At 47.7% G+C, this 25228-nt stretch overlaps 1 protein-coding gene across 5 annotated transcripts in view; it reads left to right on the top strand.

Annotated features, from left to right (window-relative positions):
* Pisd (phosphatidylserine decarboxylase) overlaps positions 1-25228 on the top strand; it is a 46483-nt gene that overhangs the window by 12402 nt on the left and 8853 nt on the right. For 2 of the 5 annotated variants that reach the window (XM_077654109.1, XM_077654108.1), the window contains exons 2-5: positions 12419-12654; positions 22688-22878; positions 24375-24611; positions 25016-25153. In XM_077654109.1, the coding sequence (XP_077510235.1) occupies positions 12465-12654; positions 22688-22878; positions 24375-24611; positions 25016-25153 (756 nt within the window). In that variant the 5' untranslated portion in view covers positions 12419-12464. Of the gene's footprint in view, positions 1-11120; positions 11301-11769; positions 12655-17675; positions 18387-22687; positions 22879-24374; positions 24612-25015; positions 25154-25228 lie in introns of those variants that run through there. The other 3 variants (XM_077654110.1, XM_077654107.1, XM_077654111.1) reach the window with 3 other exon arrangements.

Below are 25228 nucleotides of genomic sequence, written 5' to 3'. Positions count from 1 at the left end.
AGCCTGCTGTGTCTTTCAGTACTTCCCAAAGGCATATTACAAAACGGAATTATCCTAAGCACTTGTAAGGGTGTATTTTATGCCAGTGGTTTGATTTTAATGCGTGTGTTGGGGTGGGGCCAAACCCCTGCATTCGAACGAGAATTTTCTCTTTTTCTTGAAAACTGTAGGGGCAGCCGTTTTTTTTTTTTACACGAAAAGGGCGAAAAAAATTGGACCCGCGCTCCGCCCCTTCTAAATTGCCCATAAATCCGTCCCTTGACGCGTGCGCGTATTAATTGGAGCGAGGAGCTCTCCCACAGAAGCCCGTCCATTGTATATCGAACTCATCATCGTCGCCTTCCTATTGCGGGCACACCATGGTTAGCGTTTTCTGTCGAACACAGGAGAGGGCTAAGGTGGGTTGGTGCTACAAATACTTCGCACTTAAAACTGCCTTGACCTCGCCGTAATTTTATTATTTTTTTCATATTTTTCATCGAAGATAAGCATTGCATTGTGCGTGTGGGACCACACGCCGCGGATTATATAAATGGCGATAAGTCCAGTTCCGACCTCGTCGCTGCTAAGCGTGCAGTCCTGATTAGTATGTGCTCTGTATACCCCCCCCCCCCCCCTCCTCTTCCTCCCCGATGAAGCTGTGACAGCAGCAGCAGCCCGCGCGTTTCCCAACCTACCATTGTCTCGCTTTGGCGGCCGCACAACTAGCTCCGTTTCTTGGAATGGCGCGCGCGCGGCGGTGTCGGCCGCCAAGAAGAAGGAGCATCCGTTGCGTAACTGACTGCCCGTTGTGTGAGAGATATGGGGGGGGGGGGGGGGGGGGGAGGCTTCCTTCTTTTTTTCGAGCGCGAGCTGCGGTTAGACGACGTCGTTTCTGGGCGATCGCGTGTTGCTTATCACTGGGGCCGCGCTGTGGCGTTTCCGCGAGTTTTAATTGGAGACGTCGCTTGGCATCCCGGAGCGTCTGCTCTGCAGGGAACCGCGTGAGCATGCAGCAGACGTCTATCTTTTAAAAAGCCTGTGCTGCTGCTGCTGCAGCCCGTGTGTGCTCTAACTTTAGCTATGCGCGAGGGAATAGTCCCTTTCGCAGCGGTAGTTTTGTGGTGAGGGGGGCTTTCTCCGGCGCTTTTGCTGACGTCATGGGTGTCGTACACTAACACTTCGTGTTGTCAGACGGTGTACAAATTGTAATGTGTCGGGACCGAAAACTCACGTTGATTGGCTGCGGCCGCTAAAAATGTGATTCATGGGGTCGGAGGATGTATGTTCTTGAGTCATCATAATTTCAGCAGCGCGAGCACATTCAAGGAAGGAAGAGAGACGGATGGTCACAGTTGTTGCCATGATTCGGCAGGTGGCCCTGGCCCACTCACGTACGTTGTTTTCTTTCTTTTTTTTTTTGAGGGGAGGTGATCACTGCACAGCTGTTTCTCGCTTCCTCGTCCTTTCGAAAGAAAAGGGGGGGGGGGGGCGTTGTCTTTTTATTATTATTTTATCAGTCTTCTCTGGAACCTTGGAGCTATCATGAATTTCACTGCTGGGCAGCGTGGTCTTCTGATGGATGTTGTTTTCTTTCTGCCATGTGCTGATGCGGCCGCACGCGAATGTTTGTCTTTGCGCAGCTGTATCGAATAGCTGGAGTGGCGGACCCACAGTCTGGGCTGGACACGAAAAGGGAAGTGTCTCGCGTCATGGCGCGTTCCAACGCGAGTGACGAATAACCGCGTCAGCCGGCGGTTGCCGTGAGGAACGATGGTGGTATGGAAATCGGGGCACCGGCTCGGCGGTGACGTCACGGGTGACGTAAGCATATCTCTCGGGGTGGCTCTAAAGTTAGCCGGCGAAGCGAGCTCTGTGAAGCCGCCGCGTTGGGTGTCTCTCCTTCCTCGAAGCATGAATGGGTGGGAAGCGGTGTGGTGGGTTGTGCAAGCAGCACAAGCTGGCACAGGTGCGCGCGGCCGTGGGTGTGCAAGAACTCGGTTGCGCTGTCGGGGGTGTCTCTTGTGCCTCTGGTAACGTGTTGCATTTCCCGCTTGCCCTTGCAAGCGTAGCTGCGCTGAATTTGAGCTGATGTCTGGTCACTTTAGAGCGGGCGGTATAGCGCGACAATACACCGCTGTTGGGACAAAATTCCAAGTTCTTTTCAGGGTTTAGGGTCGTCTTCAAGTCATTTCAGGAGTCCGAGTGCAAGAACAATTATGAGAGAAAAGGAAAACGTCTATAAATGTGGAAATCCATTTTGGGACTTGGAGGCCAACCCGCCGTGGTGGCTCAGTGGTTAGGGCGCTCGACTACTGATCCGGAGTTCCCGGGTTCGAACCCGACCGCGGCGGCTGCGTTTTTATGGAGGCAGAACGCTAAGGCGCCCGTGTGCTGTGTCAGTGCACGTTAAAGATCCCCAGGTGGTCGAAATTATTCCGGAACCCTCCACTACGGAACCTCTTCCTTCCTTCCTTCTTTCACTCCCTCCTTTATCCCTTCCCTTACGGCGCGGTTCAGGTGTCCAACGATATATGAGAGATACTGCGCCATTTCCTTTCCCCAAAAACCAATTGTTATTATTATTATTATTGGAGGCCTGATTTTCACGGCAACACTGCTGCTTCCTCAACTGCATTGGATTACTGTAAAGCTCGCCTGAATAGCGATGAAGAGAAACCGTATCTTTATAGGCTTGCATTTTATACGCGGCCGTGGTGAGCTGGGAAGAAAATAGGCTGAATATCGCCACATCTGCTTCCCCAGCTAATGCAGGGTAGCAAAGCGGTTTCCTGTTGTTGTTACCCTAACAAGTGGCACATTCTCACGCTAGGGGATCGGCCAAGAATTGGGGAGGCCCCTATTGAACTCCCTCCCTTTCCGTCTCCTGCTCCTTCTTGTGAAAACAAGAGCGAGGGAAAGGCGCTCTCATCGTTCATTAGGTCCGGCCTGAATCGGTGGGGTGGCGTTTTTGCAGCGGGCACACCCGCTGAGCACTGGGTGTAAATGGTGGCGTTTTTGCAGCATTTACACCCAGTGTTCCGCGGGTGTACCTGCTGTGCGGCGGGACTTAAAGGGGCTCTGAAACGTCTTCCGAGGAGAGCACATTAACTCACTTAATCACTGCACTGTGTCGCCATGAAAACCAGAGCCAAATAATACTCTTCTACACGCAGCAGACGACCCACAATCACGCGTCAAAGTTGGCGAGCCCTTCCCGGCGACTCTTTCATGCTCGCACCCTCCTCCGTCCCCCGCATCTGCGTAGACGTGGTGAGAGGTGGCCATTGGTTAGATTCTTTCAGACGTCAGGCAGCTACCGTGGCCGCGGCCAATAAGCCGCTTAGCTCCGGCGGGTCGGGAAGCTCCGCTCCCAGAGGGGGGTCGGCGAAGGAGCGCCTACCTTCCAACGTGCAAAAAGAGGAGAGGGAAGGGCGCGAAGACGCTGAAATTCAAGTTTTAACTACAGATAATTCAGCTTCTACAAAGCGCATTTAAGAAATCCTTGCTGGGCACTATTCGTGAAGCGGCGTGCTTCAATATCCCAGGCATGCCGCAACTTTGTTAGAGCCCCCTTCACGGCCCCTTTAAGAAGACACTGGTAGCCGTCAAAAACGGAGCAGTGGCTTGGCAGCTCGTGGTCTGCCAGGCAGCCACACTTCTCGTGTTCGTCTGCCTCTGGCCGTTCGGCCCAAGTTCTTCACTACACCGCATTTTTTTTTTTCGCACGACCCATGTCCTTCGGTGTGAGGGGAAATGACTGACGCTGTCCAAGAAAAGAAATTAACCCCCCCACCCCCCAAAAAAAGAAACGAAAATCGGTATATAGTGCAGCTAGCTAGGTCATCTATTACACCAGTATTAAACATAGACACCCTTTTCTTATAACAACTGCATGCATTAATTACATCGAGCTTTACATTGAGGCGACAGCTGCGATATGTGCAGGTGCGCTGTCGTGTCGGGAGTAAGCATGCAGTAAGCATGCGGTGGGTCGTCCTGCCTTCACAGCAGCTAACGTACGCCGACTGATCATGTGGCCTGCTTGCTTTCGACGAAGGCTGTACGTGTCACAACCGCCTATCGGAAACCAGTGAAGCGTGCGCGTAAAGCCTGTTTCACATGCAAGCGAACCGCTCGCGAATCCCGCCGCCGCGGCGAATACACCCTCTCTCAAGCGGCGGAGGAAGCTCCAACGGCTGGAGCGGCGAGGTTCGGGCAAGTTGGAGAGAGAGAAAAAAAATTTAATGGCGCCAAAAATTGGTCGATTCAGCGGGACCCGGGTGTCTTCATGTTCCGAGTCTTCCAGGGGTGGTGCCCTTATTCCAGGGCCCCACTGAGTCTTGCTGCCTCATACGCATGCTGGACCAGTCCTTTTTGGACCGCCAGCACGCTGCTGGTGAGCAGACTGTTCCGCATTGGGCTCTTTTAGTTTATGGAATGAATAATTGTTTTTGCACTCCCATGTAATATGGTATAAAGTGGGGGTGGCTCCACACCACTTGCATGTGTCCGCGTACTGGTTCGGAAACATTTTGTGAAGTATGTGTAAGTTATGAAAGCTTCCTGTTTGCAGTCTACGCCAACCGACTGCCTCATATTGCGTTAATAGCTGGTGTGGTGGATACGCTATCCTCTGTCCTCTGTAGTGGTTTAGGATTTCCGCGTACGATGGTTCCACCGTTGTGGTGGGCTCACGGTCACTTCAGCACAAAATTTTCTGGGTGCCGGGGCACACCGGGGTGACTGGGAATCAGAGGGCCGACGATCTAGCTCGCGAGCTTACCAACCGGTGGGGGGGAGAGAGATGTTATTGAAGGAAGGAAAAAATAGGAAGTTGGGGCCACGCGACGCGTGCAGTAATTTTTCTCTTACCAACCGGGCAAGTTGGAAATTTTCGCGGCGGCGACGCGGCAGCACCGCATCTCAACCAATGACGGCCCGGCGTTGCCACGTGACCAGCAGAGGCCTCGTGCAAGTAAGCAGCGCATAGACCAGTGTTTGTACGCCGCGAGTACGAAATTTTGTTTAAAAAATGAAATTGCATAAAGTGCTGTTTAGTGCTTAAAACTCAAGATTTATATTTATTTAAATAAACAGTGAAAACAAATGACAAAACTATGCTTATATAGTACGCTTTTTTTGTGTGTTTGCAGGCCACCTAAACCGGTTGCAAGCGCATATCTTTTGCCAGCAACATTGGTTTTCGCAGCGGTGGGAAACGCGCAGCGGCGATGCATGTGAAACGAAAGCTCGCGAAGCGCTTCGCAGCGCCGCGTCGCTGTTCGCTCTATTCGCCGAATCGCTTGCATGTGAGCCGGACTGGAAGGCAGATCTGCGCATTCGCAGCTATATTTACAAGGGAGCAGCTGTGCTCATGCGTATAGGCGTGGGCTTGGCGCCACCGGTCTGCTGCTGTCCCGTCCAGTATGCAGCCAACGGTGAACTCCCAAGTTCGAGTGGAGGGCGTCACTTTCAGGCATTTCGGCCGTTCAAACGTTGAAGACAAATGTCGTTTTTCAAGCGCGACGAAGCGGGTGTCTCGTCTTTGAGTGGCGGCTGAGTCGTTGAGTGAAAATATTTTAATTAGGACGACCCACGGCAGCTGTGTAGGGTTTAGCACGTGATCGATGTGTCGTGGCACAACCACTGCCAGACAACGGTGCAGCGAATGTCTGCCGGCGTGGAACGGCCGGTTCTTCCATATGACAGGTACATGGCTATATAGTAAGCACTGTGACGTTGTGCCCAAAGGAAACTCCAGCACGTGTTTTTTTGTTGTTGTTGTTGTCAGCATAACCGCCACATACTAGAAAGTGGGAAATTGAAGGTCGGTTAATTGTATGATGACTTATTGTAGGCCGCGTCGGGGCGAAAGTGTTCGTGCTCGGCTAATGTACTACGTATGTTCCTTCCTGGCGTGTGAGGTCAGCGTTGGGAGGATGCGGCGCCTCAGGCGGAGGTCTTTGAAGTGCTGTCTACTGTGCTTTCGGTTGGCGGCACGTTCGTCCCGGTGGTTGCAGTACGTGGGTAGAACTTGGCGTTGCTCGGTGATTGGTTTTCGCGTGTGGTAGCACGGGCTGTTCGTTCCCGTTAGTGTTCGGCGGTACATTCGAGAAATACGCGAAGATTTGGGATTGGCTGCCGTTTATGACGCAAATCATGTTTGATGTATGAAGCGCCACGCTTACGCAGCGGTGGCTCAGTGGCTTTGACGTTCGTCCGGCTATCTCAAGGTCATGGGTTCGATCCGGACCCCCCAGCGGCCGTATTTCGGTGGCGGCGAAGTGCAAAAATGTCTGTTTACTGAGCGATGTCGGCACACGTTAAAACAACCCCAGAGAGTGTAATCAATCCGGAGCCCTCCATAGCTCATGTGTCGGTTCGGGACGTTAAACCCTACAATTTACATCTTTTTTAACATAGTTTGCGAATGGTGACGCGGTGGACAGTGTCCCATGGTGGTGGTTCTTTTGAGTGTTTGTTTCCGTTCGTGTTGGGCCAGACTGCCCACACGGAAGCGGATCACTTTAGAACTAAACGCCGTGACAGAAATGGCCGCATGCGCTCGTGTTGAGAGAAGGTGAAATGAATGGGTCACTGTACGTGTCCCCGTACCGTTTCTAAATTCGGCAGTCAGTTATACGCGGAAGCAGTTGACCAGGGCGTTGAAGTGCATAGAGGCCGGAGGCTGACCTTGTACCTCTTTCGGCGCTGCCATGCTACCGCGCGGAAAGGGACTCAAAATTAACGACTTCATGCTTCACCAAGCCTTGAAAGGTGTTTCAAAGATAACTTTTTTTTTTGCCCTTCTAAGCGCCGGCCACGTGCTTCCATTGAGATCGTTGGGGAAGCCCAGGTCACCACAAAGCCTGTAGGTCGAAGACTTGAGCGTGGGTGTTCGACATTAGCCGAAGGCGGCAGCATATGGCGCCAGCTTTCACCGAGCTTAGCTAGTTTATCGCAGCAGAGCTTAAAGTTAAACTCGGCGATTTCATTCGGAGTACGCTCGCGTTTGACATTCGGTTGCGAGGGTGGCACGGGTAGCGAGCGTGATGTTAATGTATTTGTGTGTATATATATATTCGAGTGCGGGCCCCCGTAGCTACAGCAGGCAGAGTCGCGCGCTTGGCGATAGAACACGCCGCAGCACTGTGAGAAGGTTGGGGACGGGCCCGGCCTCCTCGGCGGGAGGAGTGCTATCGCTCCGGCGTGCACACGGCGCGCTCCTCGTTCGATGCTGCCGCCAGCACACCGAAGATGGTCCGGCGGCAGTCGCTAGACAAATCCAAGTGTACCGTGGTCCGTTTCCATGTGCGCGCTGCAGGCCTTGAACGCATTTTAAGTACTCTCCCAGGAACTTCCTTAGCTGGCAAAGTTAACATCGGCGATAAAGTTAATTTAAATTTGAGAGGGTAGCAAAACGAGAAACTTCGCAAATTGTGCATCTCAGTGCAGGTTCGGGAAAAGTGAGGCTCTAGCAGCGTAGAGGTGTGTGGCCTTGCTCGATTTCGTCGGTGTGTCGGGCGCCTGTTTGCCGGCCCCTCCGTATCGCCGATGTATCGGGCCGCGCATGCAAAATTAGTCGATATGGGTCCGAGAAACGATAGCGAGCTGGCGATGTGCAGGCGTAGGAGACTGGCCTTGATCGATATCGCGTGATCGCCGATTGCGGGGAGGTGCTGTGGCGTGAAGCTCGGCGTGGCAGAGAGCCAAGAAGAGGTGGCCGAAGCTGACGCAACCTGTCGCTGCCACTGCGGAAGCGCGGTCTCGCGTGTTTCACTCCGATTTTGTTCGCGGTTAAGTTAGCCGTCGAGTCGCCGTTATGGTAATTTCCGCGTCTGATAAAAGAGGAATCGTCGCCGGGGCTAGTAAATTTAGCCGTGCGCGACAGTCGTTGCCTCCGGAATGCGTTTGTGGATCGAAGTTGTCCTCGTGTTGTATCATATGTGGTAGAAATGTTTGTGGTGTGGTATGCTACTCCGTCGGGTTTACGCAGTATTTAATATGGGGTCAGACTGTTTTGTAAAAAAAATTCGATTTTGAGATTTTGCGATCATCTGACAGAGAGAATTTATCTTTCAAAAAATGTATTACACTTGCGTATTAGCAATTTCAAAGATAATTTTTTGTCCTTTTTCTTCGTCACGTCGACTGGGAAAGTGGGTACAGCTCGACGTGGTCTCTTCGTTACGGATACTTGCAAAAATGCAGTGCCCAGAAGTGTTTTTGATCAGAAACTGTTTTTGCTTTCGGTTTCGAGCTTGGCCTTGTTCGTAGTACATTTTTCAGCCGCTAGGGCTTCTCGGTGTAGCTCTTCTGTCAAGGGGAGTTTTGATGATTAAAATGGTTTTCTGAGACTTTATTGGCGTTTTTCTCGAAAGAACATTTTTGGAGGTCTGTGTACCTGTTTCTCCGGAACTATATGAAGCATTTAAGCAAACAGAATTTCCAATTTCCAGATGTTAATTAATACCCCTGTCACACGGGCACTTGTAAGGCCTTAGAAATTAAGGTCATTTGCCCCAAAGGCGCGTGACACGCATCTACACGGCAAAGCGTCGAGACCTTTGCGATAAAGGTCCGTAGCAATAAAGGCGGCCGTCAGCGGCCTTAAAGTTGCTTAAAAGAGCAACCCAGACGGCAGCGCCAGCTAGCGAGCTCAAAGAATAAAAAATTGACGCAATTTTTAGTTTTGAAACCGTAAAAAATATCTAATTTATCTTATTTAATGGTTAATTTTGCGTTACAGTACACTCAACCGTAGAGGAGGCTATGACTAAAGACATCCACACTGCTAAAAAAGGATTTGAACGCTTTTCAGCAGCCGCATCGACCCACACGTGCTTGCGCATCTCGCTTTGCTGTTTTTTCTTCGTTTGCTCTTTGTTGTGTGCGTGTTTTGAGCTTGCTTGTGTGCACAAAGACACAAGCAACAAAGCACGCTTCTCGAACACAACGAGGAGCCGAACGGAAAAGTGCGCCTACCGTGGTCAGACCGAGAACGATGAAAAAAAAAAAACTTTGTTTCAAAATATCCGTTTCTCACCGTCAGAACGCTTGTTTATTATCGTGATAGCTACTTTTTCCAACATAAACGAATGCACTCTTAGCTGAAGTGCTACCGTCTGCTTTAATTTCATAATGTTACTAGCGCCGCTTCACACACAGCGGTGACTTTTGGCATTCACGGAGGCCGCGTTCTTGCTCCTTTGGATTTGCCGTGTATCAGCGTCGCTGCTCCTTTTCGGTTTTCCTCCTTTAGTGCAATAAGACAGCTTTACGGCAAAGGCCGAGAAGAAGTCCCTTGTGACAGGGGTATAATTGCATTTCAGTAACTGCATGGAACTGGAATCGGTAGCCTAGGTGCATTTGTATTTTTCTGACTAAGAGAAAACCATTCATATGTGGCAATTTTATTGCATCGGCAAAGGTAAAAAAAAAACATAACAGATCTAGTTTTTGTTGGAAGTCCATAAATTTAGTTCCACTTGTGTAAAGTGTTGGTTGCTACTTTCGTACAAAATTTCAACGCTGCGTGTTATAGATTTTAAGAAATAAAGATACATAAACTAGTTTTGAGCTGTAATGCAAACTGCGTCTAAAGATTCCTTGCAAATTTTATAGCGATAGCTTTGATGAACAACTGCTGTGCAGCGAAATTTTGAAACTCCTTTTCAAAGTCTCACCCCACTTTAATCACGCTCGTGGCCTGTGCCCTGAAAGCGAGATGTGTGCGGTGTCCTCCAAGGCGTTGCAGACGTCCGGCCGCAGTCTGGTCGATGTCGATTCTACAGCGGCGCCACTCGTACGTGCGGAGCACCGACCGCCGCGATCTCCATGCTCTTGGTGCTGGCTCGTTCCCTCTCTCGAGCCGACTGAAATAATGTCAAGCCGTGAACAAAAGAATCTGGACGGCTGAAAGGATTCCAAGAAAATTTGGGGGGAACCTGAAAGCGCATCAAGCCTTGAAGAGTCACCGAGAGACCGGCGGTCCTCCGATTGTTATGAACCGGCCCCCCACTTCCCACGGCGCAATCCGAGTTCGCGCTGCTCGTCTCTCGCGCCGCGCGCATGCGCAGACCGGTTCCGGCTGGCGCGGCCGTACCTGAGCCAACATTGCCGATGCAGGAGGACATCAACCGATTCTCTTCCGTCCTTTTGATTTTTATTCGGAAGGGTGCGTAAGACGGCGTAAACATTGATCTGCACTAGTAAGTAGTCCACCTACGCCTCAGTTGAATTTCTTCACCGATGTAGTTTCGGTTTCAGCAGCCGAACGGCGGGTGTGGCGTTTCAGGTAGGCGGGTTGAGGTCACGTTAGACATAAAATCTACATAATCGCTGTTTGATCACTCGGTGTTATTCCGTCTCCGGGGCAGGTTGGCGTGTGAAAGTCGGAGCGGATAAAAGTGACGAAGCAGCCGTTAGATCGCACTTTGTGTATTACGTAGTCTCAAATCGCTCGACCCCAGCTTTAGCGCAATAGCCACCGTTGGTCTGTCGAAACCGAAACTACATTAACAAATTTAACTGTATAAGTTATTTACCGGACGCAATTGAATTCAGTGGTAATCGATGTTCGCTGCTTTTTTTTTTTTTTGCTTATCGTTCCAAATGAAGACCACTGTCCGTAACCCTCCCAACGAACCTCCCGGTACGACCGCCGCAACTCGCACCGGACACGGCCAGGCGAACCCCGCGTGATTTTCGGCTGTACAGTGAACCCGCGCGCATCGATCCAAGCGAGGAACTGACCGCCGGTGTACCACGATGTAAATCATCCGCGCTACGCGACCAGCAAAGCAACATAGCCCGCCGCGCCAACCCCTCACCGCAACTCCTACCCCCCCCCCCCCCTCTCCCCTCCCCGAACGCGTCTGCCGATCCGCTGGGGTTCGAAAATAGCGTGCGCTTGAGCGTTCGAGGAAACGCGATCGGGATGAGAGAGAGAGGGAGAGGGGGGGGGGGGGGTGCGCAAAAAGAGCGGCCAGACGCAGTCAAGCTGAGCTCTCCGCGCTCGTGGCACGCATTGAAACAAACCTTGCGAGCGGTTATGTAAGGACGTAAATTTAGCACAAAGCGAGGCCCCAGCTTATGCGGTAGTGTTTATGGGGGATTGTGCGCAAACTGTTGTCTCCAACTACTTGGCTGAGTGGGAGCGTATATTATTTTATTCTGCTTAGTTCGCGAGTGCAGTAATATTCGTTCTCCCAAGCAGTCTTGATCCTGTTGTCTAAATTCTGCATCTTCAGAGTGCCAACAACTCTTTTGCAGATAGGAGGCAAACATGCTAGGGTTCTTGGTTCAGTTCAAACAAAGTAAGGATTCAATCAGTTCAGAAACTGATCTTTTTAACTTTACAGATAAATGCGCGTTTTTTTGCATTTGGCTTTTAGCTTTCAAGCATTCCATGTTTCTTACACTTGAAAGATGTGATTTTTCATTTTTGCTTTGAACTGGATCATGTGGAGGTTGTATGTGCAGGTGGTAGGCATGCGGAGGAATTTTCAGTACAGACGAGTGTATTAAGCAGAAAGCCTTCTGCAGGGTTCCAGATTTAGTTAACCAAAATTTTGGCACGATTTTACTTGTAGAGTTCATGCACAGCTTAGCAGGGAATGTGGGGATTGACAGTAGTGACTGCAGCTTTGCATAAGTGATGCATACAGCGTGCTATAGAGGGTCCTGTGCAGGTGCCCAATGCTGCATAAGTTAACATCTATAGAAGAGCCCTTTCTTTGAGCCATTCTTAGAGAAAATCCTATTCAAGGAAAGAAAGCGACGGCTATACGGACAAGACACAAAGCTTTATTTGCCTAACATTCTTATTTTCTATTATATGTATTGACATTGGGCCTTGGTAAACAGGTGAATCTGCACTTGCAATGGAGTGGGAAAATGCCTGTAGGCTGTTGAGAGGGACTTTGTGAGCTGTGAAATACGGCGCTGTGGAAGACATTGGATTAAATTTTGACCACCTGAAAATCTTGGTTCCTGTTGCATTCACTCAGATTTAACTGTGATCAAATTTAACTGATCATAGAAGTGAGAAGTCACCCCTTGCAATATAAATGAGTTGGTATTTAGTAAGTGAACCATTTTATTTCTGTTTCACACCAGCAAAAGCCACCCTTGCACTGCAGTCATGGGCAAACTGCATATTAGGGCAAATAGAGCATATGTTAGTGGATTTTATGGCTGCTGTGATGCTTGAAAGTAAGGGTCTTTTTATAGAGCAGGTGGCCAAAGATAGTAGCATTACTGGTTGGTAGTCTACCACGGTGTGATTGAATACAAGCCTCTAATTTTAGTTTCCATTGCCTTTGCCCCCTTTTTCAGATCCAGGTCTCTTGACAAGTATGTTTAGCCTGTCAGTGCTCGGAAGACAGAATGTTGAAGGGGATGCATCTCTTTTCTGTTTGTTTCCTTCCTGCAGTGGCACCTGTCTCTATCTGTAGTCAGAAGAGTGCCATTCGGACAGCATGTGGCTCCCACACCAGGGCCTGCCGCTGCTGCTGCTGACAACCCAGCGCGGTGGCGGCCCCTGGCTAGGCCGCCACAAGGACGCCTGCCGTGCTCCTGCCTCCCCACTGTTGGCACCACCCTGGCTCTGCGCGCTGCCATCCGCCAGCCTGCCCAACTGCTCTGGTCGCACCAGGCACATGGCAAGCCGTAAGTGGTTGGGCCCTACTTCTCCCTCAGTGCTGATGCACCTGCACCAGTGTGGCATTTAGTAAGCATGAAGTATGTCAAACACTTCCATGTTATTGATGTTTACAAAATGACCTCTATTCCACAAGAACTGTTGGGCGGGCCAATGTTCCAAGCTAGCCAGGACGAATGGAGAATTGTATGGGCATCAGTCCATAGAGCTATCATTATTACCGCTCTAGAAAGAAATTTTTATTTTGTGCATTTGAATTTTAATGAAAAGGAGTCATTTCGCTGAAAAAGGAAAAAAAGTATCTTGTTTACTTGGTGTCTATACTCCGTCTCACAAGATGTTTGCAGCACTACGAAAGGTACAGCTCTCTGGTCCAATCAGGATGGCGCGCACTACATTAGTGTGTTCCTATGCGCCTTGGCTCGATCCACCTGATGTCCAGGTGGCTTCTTTCTACCTCTATTTATAGTAGCACCCAGCCACAGGTGTTCCACCCCACAGGTGTTCCACCGCGCAGCGCCCTGCCTTTCCTCAAAATCCAACTTTCAATTTTCAGTTTTCTCTTGCTTCTTTCCCTCCTTTATCTCTTCCTTTACGAGGTTCGGGTGTATATTGTCTTTCTTCTTTCCCTCCCTCCTTTATCCCTTCCTTTTTTGCGCGGTTCGGGTGTCCACCGATATATGTGAGACAACCAGGGTACTGTTCTCATCAGTTCCTCTGTTGTCGCGTCGCAGTAAATTTCAGTAATCGTGTCATGTGCATATAAATTTATTTACTCCAGCGTGCCGAGGCAGCCGAGTGTCGATGGTGGCGAAATGCAAAACAAGCCCATGTGCTGCGCGAGAGGCAACGCACGTTAAACGGGTTCGATCATCTCATCGTCCTCATAACAACTGAATTCAGCGCTGCTGGTTGTGTCGTCCTCCAGGTTGACAACAATGGCCGGTCCCTGGTCAACAACATCGTCGATGATGTGGTCCAGTTTTCTCATCACATCTTCCTCACTGATAATATGCTGCACGTAATTCTTCCATTTCTCAACAGTCACTTGCGTGATGCCTTGCCAAACCAGAGGCTCAACGTCTTGGAGCTTAAACGTCTTGTTTTGGCTGGCCACGAAACCCTTGACGTCGCTCCAGACAAGCTCTATCGGGTTCAGTTGGCAGTGGTACGGTGGCAGGCGCACAACGAGATGGCCAGCAGCTTTAGCAATGCAGTCGACACGGTATTGCTCCCCACCTGTGTTCACATTGCTGACAAGCTGCATGAGCTCGGCCTTCACCATGCCGCTGCTCCACGCGACACCTTTTCCGGACAGCCAAGCCTGTATGTCCTTTTTGAGGCTACTCATCCGCGGCACTTTATCCTGCTTCACAGAATGATATGGCGCGTTGTCCATCACTATAACGCTGCCGGGTGGTAGTAGTGGGAGAAGTCTCCTGGAGAACCAGTTTTCGTAGTGTTCCCCGTTCATTTCCTCGTGGTAATCGCCCGAGTTTTTCTTCGCTCGGAAAACTTCCGCTGCGCCTTCGACAAAACCTTGCTCACTACCGCAATGCGTCACAATAAGCCTGCCACCTTTGCCACTGGGGTGTTGTAGACCAGTCGACAGTCCGGATCGATGCGCTTGGTGTGCAGATTGGATGGTGCAGTCAGTCCACACTCGACTTCGCGTGTGGCCGGCGTTAACCCACGTTTCGTCGGTGAAGAAAATAGGCCTACCCTGGCGTCGCAGCTCCGCTATCTGGCGCAGGTACCGGCGGCGACACTGCACAATGTGCGTCGCTTCGATTAACATCGCATTCCGAGAGCGCTTCTTATATCGGAAGCCAAGTTTCTTCAACATCCTCTGCATTGTCGCTGCGGACACGGTCGGTAGCGTTTCGTCCTCTTCGAAATGCGCAACCACCTTCGCGATAGTTGGAATTTCCCCTCTCTGGAAAAAGGTGTGTACCACCCTTCGCAACACGCTCAGGTCAAAATCGTCCAGCTTCTTCGTCCGCTCGCGGCCTCTTCCGCCAGCACGCTTCTTCGGTGACAACACTCGGCCCGCGTTCAACGTCTCCGTTGTCCACTTGTAAAGCGTTCGCTCGCTCACCTGCGTGAGTTTTGCCGTCCTCTTGATGAGCGCATTTGTACTCCAACTGCCCCCGCACTCGACGCGAAGCGCTTCAAGAACATTTAAAGCCACCTGCTTTGCCTGCTTGGGGAAACAGCGCACTGTCGGTGTAGAGCACACAGGAGACACAACAGACTCGTCCGACGCCATGTTGGAAAGTGGCGACGCATCACTACCTCGCAGCAGGCCTCCGCAGAGCTGTGTCCGTACGGGCTTTGTCTGGTAATTTCACCAGTGATTGAAACACTCCCTACCATTTAAATATACCTGTCCAAATCATGTTTTTAGTTGCAATGCGTATTGTTTTGATTAATAGTCATACACTCCTCAAATATTCGAGGGACTATTTTCTGCGTTTCTGCAGCCCTGATTGGACGAGAGAGCTCTACCTTCCGTAGTGCTGCAAACATCTTGTGAGACGAAGTATAGATGTGTTGTTTGTTAGCAAACACTGATAATCATCATTACTCATTGCGCATTGGCTATAGATGCCAAGCTGGTTTCAAAATGTTATTCACGGGACACACGGGAACTTCCTTTGGAATCTGAGCACAACCGTCTCCAGGAGCTGTTGAAGCAGCACCAGAAAAAGGGGGGGGGGGAATGAGGTGCATTTTGAGCAGCATAGAGTCATACTGCCGCTCAGAACCCCCCTGAACTGAACTGCATTAAACTTTACTAAACTGAACTGCCAGGTGTTTCCCATTGTATGGAGGGCATTCTCAAGGTGTGCACTTGGTTTTCTGTGCTATGGAGATAGAAAACTGCAGGGGCCCTGAAGGGAATAATTCCTTTCCTGTCATAATTCCTTTAATGGGAATTATGACAGAAAGGTGCAGTACAGAGAAGCTGCCTTGACATTCTTTTCTTTTTTTGTAATAATCTCAACAATGCACTCTACTGCACTGTCTTTCGGAATGCTGCGTGTGATCTCTTGTGAACAAAAATTTTGTGTGTACATTTGATAGTGTGTGTATGTCCTAAGTTTCTGCTCAAGAGTGAAGCGTCAAATTTCAAGCTGACCTCGAATAGTGCATTAGTACTTCTAGCCTCTCTCATACTGGGTAGTGTGCAGCATTGTGTGGTGCCCACTTTTCATCAGAAGCTGGTTTGTTTGTAAATTTGGAACCACATCCTGCACTATTTGTACGCACTGTTTGATAGCGTCTTGTTGCAATAGAGTTCCTTTCATGTCCTGGTGTCCACAGTTCCTTTTGTGATTGTTTGTTGTGCAAGATATCTAGAATCCTCCTGTGCACACGAGATAAGGAATGCTGCATTGCTAACCGGTTATGTGTGGGGAGGAAGTCAACGCCGGAACTTGTTTCTGAAGGACATATGGTGTTGGATGGTTTCCATGTAATCTTTCTCGCAGACTTGAGTAAACTGCCTAGTATTGTTTTCAAGGTTGCCTTTGAACAGTGCGATGCAAGGAAGAACTGCGTACAATTTTAAATGATTATCCACCGAGAAAAGAAGGTGCAAGGAAGCAATTGTTAGTCACATCTAAGGCCTCTTGAGTTTTGTGGTGGGGAACTTGCGTACTCACATGCGCATTGCTGATCAGCTCTCACTTGGCAAGTCTGGATTGGATATCCTAGGTTGGCAGGAATACAAGGACGTCATGAGTAATGCATGCGCACTACCATTTCTTTCTGTTGGACTGACAACCACCACTCATCTCTAAAGGGGCAGAATTGTGTGAGGGAAAAAAAAAAATCTCCACAGGAGATAAGATAAGGAAGCATTGGGTTGCGTTTCTGTCCCTTGCAAAGCCAAGCAGAAATGTGCCTTACACTATCGCACGCTTCTAGCCAACCACTTCAGCTGGACTGCTAGAGCATAGCGGTTGTTATGTAGCGGAAGCTTTCCATTAGTTTTCCATTGCTTCTCATTTATGTCACGATGTCCTTGTAACTGGCTTCCATGCAATGTGTCTGCATTTTATTCTTAATACTTTCCCTAAATGTTATTTGATGCTAATGGCTTTTTCCCTTTCTCTGTTATTTTCTGGCTTGGTATGTTTGTTATAACTCCTCAGGACTTCCTGTTTTTGTCTTTGCTTTATCGTTATTTTATGCTTGTTTTTTTACTCATGTTCCTGGTCATGCAAACTTAGAACCAGGCAGCTAGCTTTTGCCAGGAGGCAGAGTTTAATTCCAACTCTTTCTTGACATTTGTTATTTATCTTACGAGAACAAGATATGCATGGGGTTATTGTCCTCATAAATGGCCTGGCTCATTAATGGGCTAATCCACTTATAAGTCTTCACAGAATGATGTTGATGTGCCATTGCCTTACGCCATTTACTACTGTGAATGATTAATTTTTTGCTGTACCATAATTTATCTGATTCTCGAAAATAGCTTACTTAAGAAAATTGGTCGTGGAAGCATTTCCTCTTTCGCACAAATGAAATTGAATGCCCAAGCTTCTGTGGGGTTAGTGTAGTTTGCTTAAAGGGTGCATTTGGGAGACGTTATGTTATGACAATATAGTTTCTTTCATAAACATGTCTAAAATTATGGCAAATGCTGCAGTTGATAGTTATCCAAGCTGCTTTTTTTTTACATGTCCATTTTGTTTAATCATCGGGATCACTTGTCTGGTGATGGTGATGTTGGCAGTGACTTTGTTTCGCCTGTGGGTCCACAGCTCTGTGCTCAAATGGTTCTACTAGGGTAATTTCATTAAAATCTGAGCTCTTGATTAAAGGTTTTTAGGCAACATTTTCCTTGCTCAAAAATACTCGTGATGCTATGTCACGCTGAACATGTCTTCCTGCCTTTCCCGTTTGGTAGATAACCAGTAATTTGAGTCACTCCGGCATTTTGGTGCATTTGTTGTCTATATATACACTTCACCTTAATGTTTACTGCTGTCTGTACACTGGTTGGGGGGGGGGGTCCTTTTTCATATCCGTGTAACACTACCCCCGTCAATGACGTGAAACAGGCATCTTATCACACGGCTGTTCCTAGGGGGGTAGATAAGAGCAGAGTGATTGGCAGCTGCCCTGCGCTACGTCACTGCCGACCCACTCGCGACAACATTGTCAACTCCTCCTCCATCCTGCCCTCTTCCACCTTTCCCTTCCAATGCCGTGGTGCTGACCATACCTCAGACAAGCTGTCACCCCACGCTCTCTTGGCAGTGCACACGCGCCGCTTGTGCCGAGTATTTTCATAGCCTGCCACGGGCGCAGCAGCGACGCCGGCATCACGTTTCAGAACTACCTCCAGCCGTTTGCTTTATCAGCCGAGCACTCGCGTGGCGCGAGTCTTTTGCCCCTGCGCTCTGTCTGAGTGCGGTACGTTTGAATGAGCGGTGCTGCCACTGTCGTCACCGCGTTGTGAGCTTTCGACAGCGCCGTGTTTCTTCTGCTGCCTTTGGCTTGTGTGCTCTGTGCATACGTGCACTGTTGTGCTGAAGAGCCATGTTGCTGGGCCAAGCCCTGGTTGAGTTGTTTCGTATCGTGGTGGTGACGGGGCTGCTCATATCAAAGCAGTCATTCAAGATATCAAAGCGGTCGTTCAAGATGGTTGACAGGCTGCCCGCAAAGCGGCCTTTTCTGTGCAGCACCGCGTTTCTCTGGCTGCTGCTGCTTCTGCTGAGTCAAGGTATTGCATTTAAGTTTCAGACTCTTCTCACTCTTCCTTCCTTGTTTGTTCTACGTTGTTTAAAATGGAATGACAGCTGGGGGGGGTTGGAAAAAGAGCACGCTGTCAGTGCTCATTCATGTTCATGTTGACTTCAAAGTGTGCTTATTGCATTGTTTTTGTAAATATTCAGACCGTGCAGGCTGAGAACAAAAAATGCATTAGATTAATTAGTTAACAAGAGAAAGCTTGCTTTTACTACACACTGACTTAACATGTACACTTTATTATCAGGAAACACGGACTGGTGTCTATCATACTGCTCCTCTTCACTGCTGTAATAATGGAACGTCTTTGTAATTTAAAAAAGAAAACAAGCTTCAAGCTTCTGACAAGCTTCTCTTGGATTGCGTTGTGAATGCTGCTCACTTCAATTCGCAAATGTTATGTGACAGTTTGCTTTTAATGTTTAAAAAGACGGGACAACTGAATTTTAAGGACTCAAATATTTTGCACTTACTGGAGAGCTTAGTGTCCAACGTGTCTGATCCTGCAATGTTAACAAGAACTTTTCGATCAGTGGATGTGCTGGTTTTTGTGCATTAATTCATGATCAGTGGGCATGACAGTAATTGCACACCAGTGAAAGTGAGGAACTAAGAATTAATACGGCCCCACATGTCAGACAGCAGTTGAACAGGTCTAGTATAGTGTAGCATCCACTTGTGTTTCCACATGCAAGGCTTTTGTCATGCACTGTCGAATCTCTCGTCGATGACAGTTTTGGTGAATTGTAGCTACCACTTCAGCAAAGAAATGCTAAACACAGGTGCCGTCTAGTACCAATAAATCAAATCTTTTTATTGAAAATGCACAGGAAGCATGTTTTTCAACCAATGCTTTCTTCTTTACATCCAAAGGCTCATTTTGAGCTCGAAAAATAGTAAAATATAATCAACACTTTTGGAATATAAAAGCATCATGTGCTTGACAACATACAAATTGTATTTTATTGAGACATGTTCACGTGGTGGCTGCACATGTAATACCAAGTTGTATCACAGAACATCAGTTCAGCTTATTTTAAAAATAAATCTGCAAATCCTTGTTTAATCAGCATTAAAATGACAATGCTCAATTCTGGGAGTATAAGATAAGCTGAGTACATTTTCATCATGGTCTCGTTGCATGTTCTGATCTGTTTTCAGTTTCCACATGTAGACCAAAAATGCTTGATTTCTTGTTTATTCATGTTGTCCATAAGAATTCTGTTCTTCAGTGAAGGCTTTACAGTTGCCTCCCTATAGTGAGATTTATTGGCCAATTAGTGTAACTTTCAACCGGCCTATTTCATAGCAGATACACCTGGGCTAACGTCTCTACTACTGCCCAATTTTCTTTGATACTATTTTCAACCACTTAATTAAAATTTTGCTGTTCTCGTCTAGGAGAGTGCAGTGGTTGCTTGCTAGTTGTTTTTGAAAGAGTTATATGTGATTTTTTTTTTCCGTGGTTGGCTTTGCTTTCAAGCAGGCTCCATTGCCTCTCTGTGGGTAGCAATCCCACTGGTGGATTGTGGTTGTTTTCTCTTCTGCTTCGTGATAGCTATCTTTCAGTGATATAATAATTACACTATTAATTTCCCATTTATCAACACTGCAAATTAAAAAAAAAAGAACTAGAAAGATTCCCCTGTGCTGCTTGGTTTCAGTGATTGTTGGCTTTCTTCATATGTATGTCATAGCAAGCCGCTAATTTCTGTTACGTTGTCTGCTTAATAGCTTAACGAAAGCCTCGGTTTTCGTAGTCTTGATGCCATAGGTAGCATAAGTGTTCTTGCACAGCTTCCTCCCTCACCGTTTGACCGCGTTCCTACGTGGCACTCGCGGTAATACAGGACGTACTATGTCTGCCGCTGTGGTCAAGGGTGGTGCTGGTGAACACTCTAAAAGTTCAGTTACACTACATATAAATACCCGCGAAACCAGAAGATTGGACAGCCGTCACCGTAGCTTAGTTGGTGGAGCACCGGACGCGAAATTCGGAGGTCGTGGGTTCGGATCCCACCGGCAGCGTGTGGCTGTCATTTCTTGTACCTTGTAATAGTTATCTTTGAGCAATAAAATAATTACCCAGTCACTTTCCCATCAATCAGTGCTACAGGTTATAAAAAAAAAAGATCAAAACATTCCCTTATGCGCCCTTGTTTCAGCTGTTGGCTTCCTTCATGTCATAATGAGCCTCCCTTGTCTGGTTTGTATGAGAGAAAAGCTCCACTTATCCACTGAAAATTGGTTTTTGGGGAAAGGAAATGGCACAGTATCTGTCTCACATATCGGCAGACACCTGAAGGGAAGGGACAAAGGAGGGAGTGAAAGAAGAAAGGAAGAAAGATGTGCCATAGTGGAGGGTTCCAGAATAATTTCGACCACCTGGGGACTGGGGATCTTTAATGTGACTGACATTGCACAGCACAGGTTTCCTTTGCATTTCGCCTTCATCGAAACGCTGCTGCCACGGTGGGGTTCGAACCCGGGTACTCCGGATCAGTAGCCGAGCGCCCTAACCACTGAGCCACCGCAGCAGGTCTTACTTATTCACTGCATATCTAAATTTTGCTTGTATTACTTTGGAAGAGTTGGACATGACGTTGCAAGCACATTCCGCTTTTGAAGTGTGATGGTATGCAGCTATGAGTAGGAGCAGTACCTCATTGTATGCGTCTCTACTGAATGGGTGTCAAAACAGCTGATTAGGTGTCACACAGCCATTGCATTAATGTTCAAGTACATTCACGTTCGCAGAGGTCTAAGTGGCATATCTCTTCTGAACAGGATGCCTTTCAAAGCCACTGCTATATTTTTATCTGACATGCATGCACAAGGGTGTGATTGTGCTCCAGTTTCATCACACCTACCTTTTGTTGTTGCAGGATATGGGCATTGCCTTGTTTCTGGACCGCAGCCTAGCAAAAGGCTGAATGAAGTGGGAATAGTATTATGTATAAATAGTTCTCTGGTAATGACTTGCAATATGCTATTTAATTTTGAATGTAATTTTGGTCTTAACTAGTGCTTCTTGTCTCCGTCTTTTTTTTTTTTCTTTTAACTCTGTAAAAAATTTTGTGGTCATTGAGGCTGTGTGTAATTTTAAATGCAAGAACTCACTGAAACAGCTTTCACCATGCATCTTTTTGTGGCATTACAAGCAATTCAGGCACTGCGCTGATAGCCATGCAGTCTATACTCAGATACAACTCAAGTCTGCAGTGAAGCTCCGCTCATATTCAGGACTACCGCACTGAATCTTTCCTTGACAAATAAGTAGTCTGTTGTTACAACTTTTCTTGTAACTTAAGAGGGAAAGAGGGTCCTAGAAATGAATTTTTTGTTAAAGAAGTCACAATTATGAAATCTTCAGAGGACATGTATTATAGCATGCTGATTCCAAATATGTAATTTAATTTTATGTCCAACAAGTCCTTGTGCACTTATGCAATATGTTATGTAACATTTTGCTGGGAGTTTGGAAGAAATTCTGCTGCAGGGAACTTGCTAGATTGCATGCCATTGGTTTCGCTTGACATCAAGCTATGCAATAATGGTAAAATTATCATTCTGCCTACTGGAGAAGGCAAATTATAAATTTTAAAATCATCACAAATACAAGTTTTTCCTCCCGTTTGTGAAGTGGCAACTTCAAAACCCTGGAACTCTGCTTCTATGATAGGCAGGATAATAATTTTGCCTTTATTGCATAGCTTTATGTCAAGACAAGCCAATGGCATGTGTTCTAGCAGGTTTCCTGCAGCAAAATTTATTGAACGCTCTCGGCAAAAAGTTGCACAACATTATTATGTAAGGGCTCAAGGACTTGTTTTACATAATATTGAATCACATACTTAGAATCTGCACGTAAAAATACGCGTTTCTTGAAGATTTCTTTATTGTGACTTCATTAATAAAAATTTTTTTTCTAAGACCAGCTTCCCCCTTAAACAGGAAGCTAATCAAGAGAAAAAAATTAAGCTCTAGAATTTTGATACCTGGCTTGTTTAATAATGTCGTATATTAAAAAGCAAATTTTTTCGTTGTTGTGGTTTGCTAGCGGAGTGATACAGGGCCCCGCGGACCGGGGCTCAATGTTAACGACTGCTGCTTTTTTTTAAGTTGTATACTACTTGAGGATCAGGCGTTCCCTTATGTCTTGTGTTATGTTGCGTTACTTGCAAAATAATCTGGTAAATATTGGGTAGCGAAAGTGCTGTATATGCACTACTTGGTGGAGTCATCGAGGATTGGGGTGCTGTCCTTTGTGACCAGATGGGGGTGAGCCTACGTCACCACGGCCGGCCTGGGAGCGGAGCAGTTCTTTCTTGGGTGCAAGCCGCTACCTCCGGTGGATGCCCATACCACTGGGTCTTGGCTTTGCCTGTTTGGCCTACCTGAGGAGCCTGCACAGCCGCCAGCGAGATGATGAGAGCAGCCCACAGCCCGTCGCCTCTGGCCTCCAAGTGAGTGACCGCAGCTTCCTCGTGTAGTGAAGTGCAATTCCTTCATCAGTTTGCTTCCCTGGCAACATTGTCCTTTGAATTCAGGTGAACACAGGCTTTTTTGTTTTGTTTTTTCTTGCTGTGACATACAGTGCCTGCAGCTACCGCAATGCTGTTTACCGTGAGAATGACTGTCATGCTTTTGGTACCATAAAAAAAAATTATACATGCTTTATGTGTTGCATAATGGAACCGAGGGAGAAAAATTGAACATTGCATTCCAAGACTTCACCTTGACTACTTTTTTATTTTTAATTTAAATGTTGAGGGGCAGTGTTCTGCAGAATTTATAGCCGAATTTCTCAGAATTGAGGTGAACTTCACACCGACATTTTGGTTGGATACAACTCGAGAATGAAGCTGCAAATGGCCACCCTCGAAGGAGGCCCCCTAAACAGTGGTGTCTATCTACTGTCATGAAGTTGTCAGTCGCTCTGAACCTGCTAGCCATCTGGCATGCTGCGCAAGCAGGTGCGCAGGTGGTGGACCACCTTGCAATGACAGCAGGTCAGCATTGGCTAGAGGTGATGGTCATTCAGACATCATTCTTCATTAGTATTGGGCTTATATCTGTGTTATGCAATCAGCCATTGAACAGACAGTAAAAGAGTTCATGAGTGGGCTCTGAAGTAACAGCTTGATGCCTTGGATGCAAAGAGTGTGGGTGGAGAATTTTTTAAAAGAGAGTATGCCATTGACATCACGTGTTACATAATCAGCTTCTCTGAGCAGCATTAGATAGCACGTTGCTGCAGATGATTTTAATGTTTTCATCTTCTCTTCATCTCAAAATGGGCTGCGTTTGTCATCTTGAGCATCATTCTGTTTCATTCTGTTGCAACGAAGCATGAACAGGACAACTGAAACATGTGCACAAAAAGACAGAAGTATTAGCTGCTGGGGAGGAAACACAGGCAGAGTTTAATAAAGGTTTCAAAAAGCAGCCCTCGAGGCTTCGACATAAAATCATCCGCGCTGGTATTCAGTCTCCCCCAACTAAGATCTTCTCATTTTGCTCATTGTGTTTTGCTTGTCCTGTTTGCATTTCATTTAACGCTGTTATTATACTTTTCACTGAACTCTCTGTGATATGGCGAAGGTTCAGTGAAGAGGTCTTAAGTAGCAGAATTTGTGAGGGTCAGCTATTTATCTTGCAGGACTGTTGTTGCTTTTCTCTTCTTACATTCAGCTGCCACAGTGGCTCAATGGTTATGATGCTTGGCTGCTGACCCGAAAGACGCGGGTCCAACCCCAGCCGTGGCGGTCGCATTTCAATGGAGGCAAGATATAGAGCCCCATGTGCCGTGCAATGTCAGTGCACATTGAAGAACCCCAGCTGGTCGAAATTATCCGGACCCCTCCACTACGGTCTTCCTCCTAGCCTTAGCCGCTTTATGGCGTTAAACCCCATATATCATCCAACCATCTTTTTGCATTTGTTGATTGTTTTTCCACAGGTGTCTTTCTACCGGATGCTGCCGCTACGTATGGCTTCTCGCTGGTGGGGCTGGGCAAACGACATAGAGCTTCCTGTGTGGCTGCGTACTCCAGTGCTGGGCCTGTTTGCCTGGGCCTTTGGCTGCGACGTACACGAGGCCGAGGTCGAAGACCTGCGGCAGTACCGCAACCTGGGGGAGTTCTTTCGGCGCTCGCTGAAGCCGGGTCTCAGACCCCTCTGTCCAGGAGACTGTGTGGTATGTCTGAACAAGCATGCAGCCCATTTTTTGAAATATATTTTTAAAAGTCTGAGCTGAACAAGCCAACTCACTCTCATTGTATGGCCATTGAAACCAGGTGTCACTGTTGTTTAATGCCTATGGCATTGAGAAAGCCCTGATCGTCAGCAAGGGGAATAAGCTGGCATCTCTGAAGTTGCACATGCCTTGCGAAGTCTAGTGCCAGATGTAGGTGCACTGTTTGAGTTTCCCTGATTCATATGCCTGCATGTACAGACACATGACTGAGCTAGAATAAACATTAAGAATGTAACTGGTGAATGCGTTGCAACCTGTTTCACTATGCAACGAGCTGTGACTTAGCAACAAATGTCGTGTGGTCACCTAAGTTCTCGTCAAAGTGTTTCCCTGGTTGTTTGCAGGTGAGTCCAGCAGATGGCACAGTGCTACATTTTGGCCGCATAGAGAAGGGGTTTGCTGAACAGGTGAAGGGCATCACATATTCACTGCCAAGGTTTCTTGGACCTCACCCCTGGGACCCTCACTGTTTACACACCTCTGTAAGTCTGCCTGCTCGTTTTTTTTTTTGCTTTATTAGCCTTAGTGCTCCTCCTAATATATGCAGAAGTTGGGAA

The sequence above is a fragment of the Amblyomma americanum genome, chromosome 2 (assembly GCF_052857255.1).
Source record: "Amblyomma americanum isolate KBUSLIRL-KWMA chromosome 2, ASM5285725v1, whole genome shotgun sequence".
Classification (NCBI taxonomy): domain Eukaryota; kingdom Metazoa; phylum Arthropoda; class Arachnida; order Ixodida; family Ixodidae; genus Amblyomma; species Amblyomma americanum.
The sequence above is the reverse complement of the archived record's forward strand: the minus strand, read 5'-3'. Positions and strand labels throughout refer to the sequence as shown.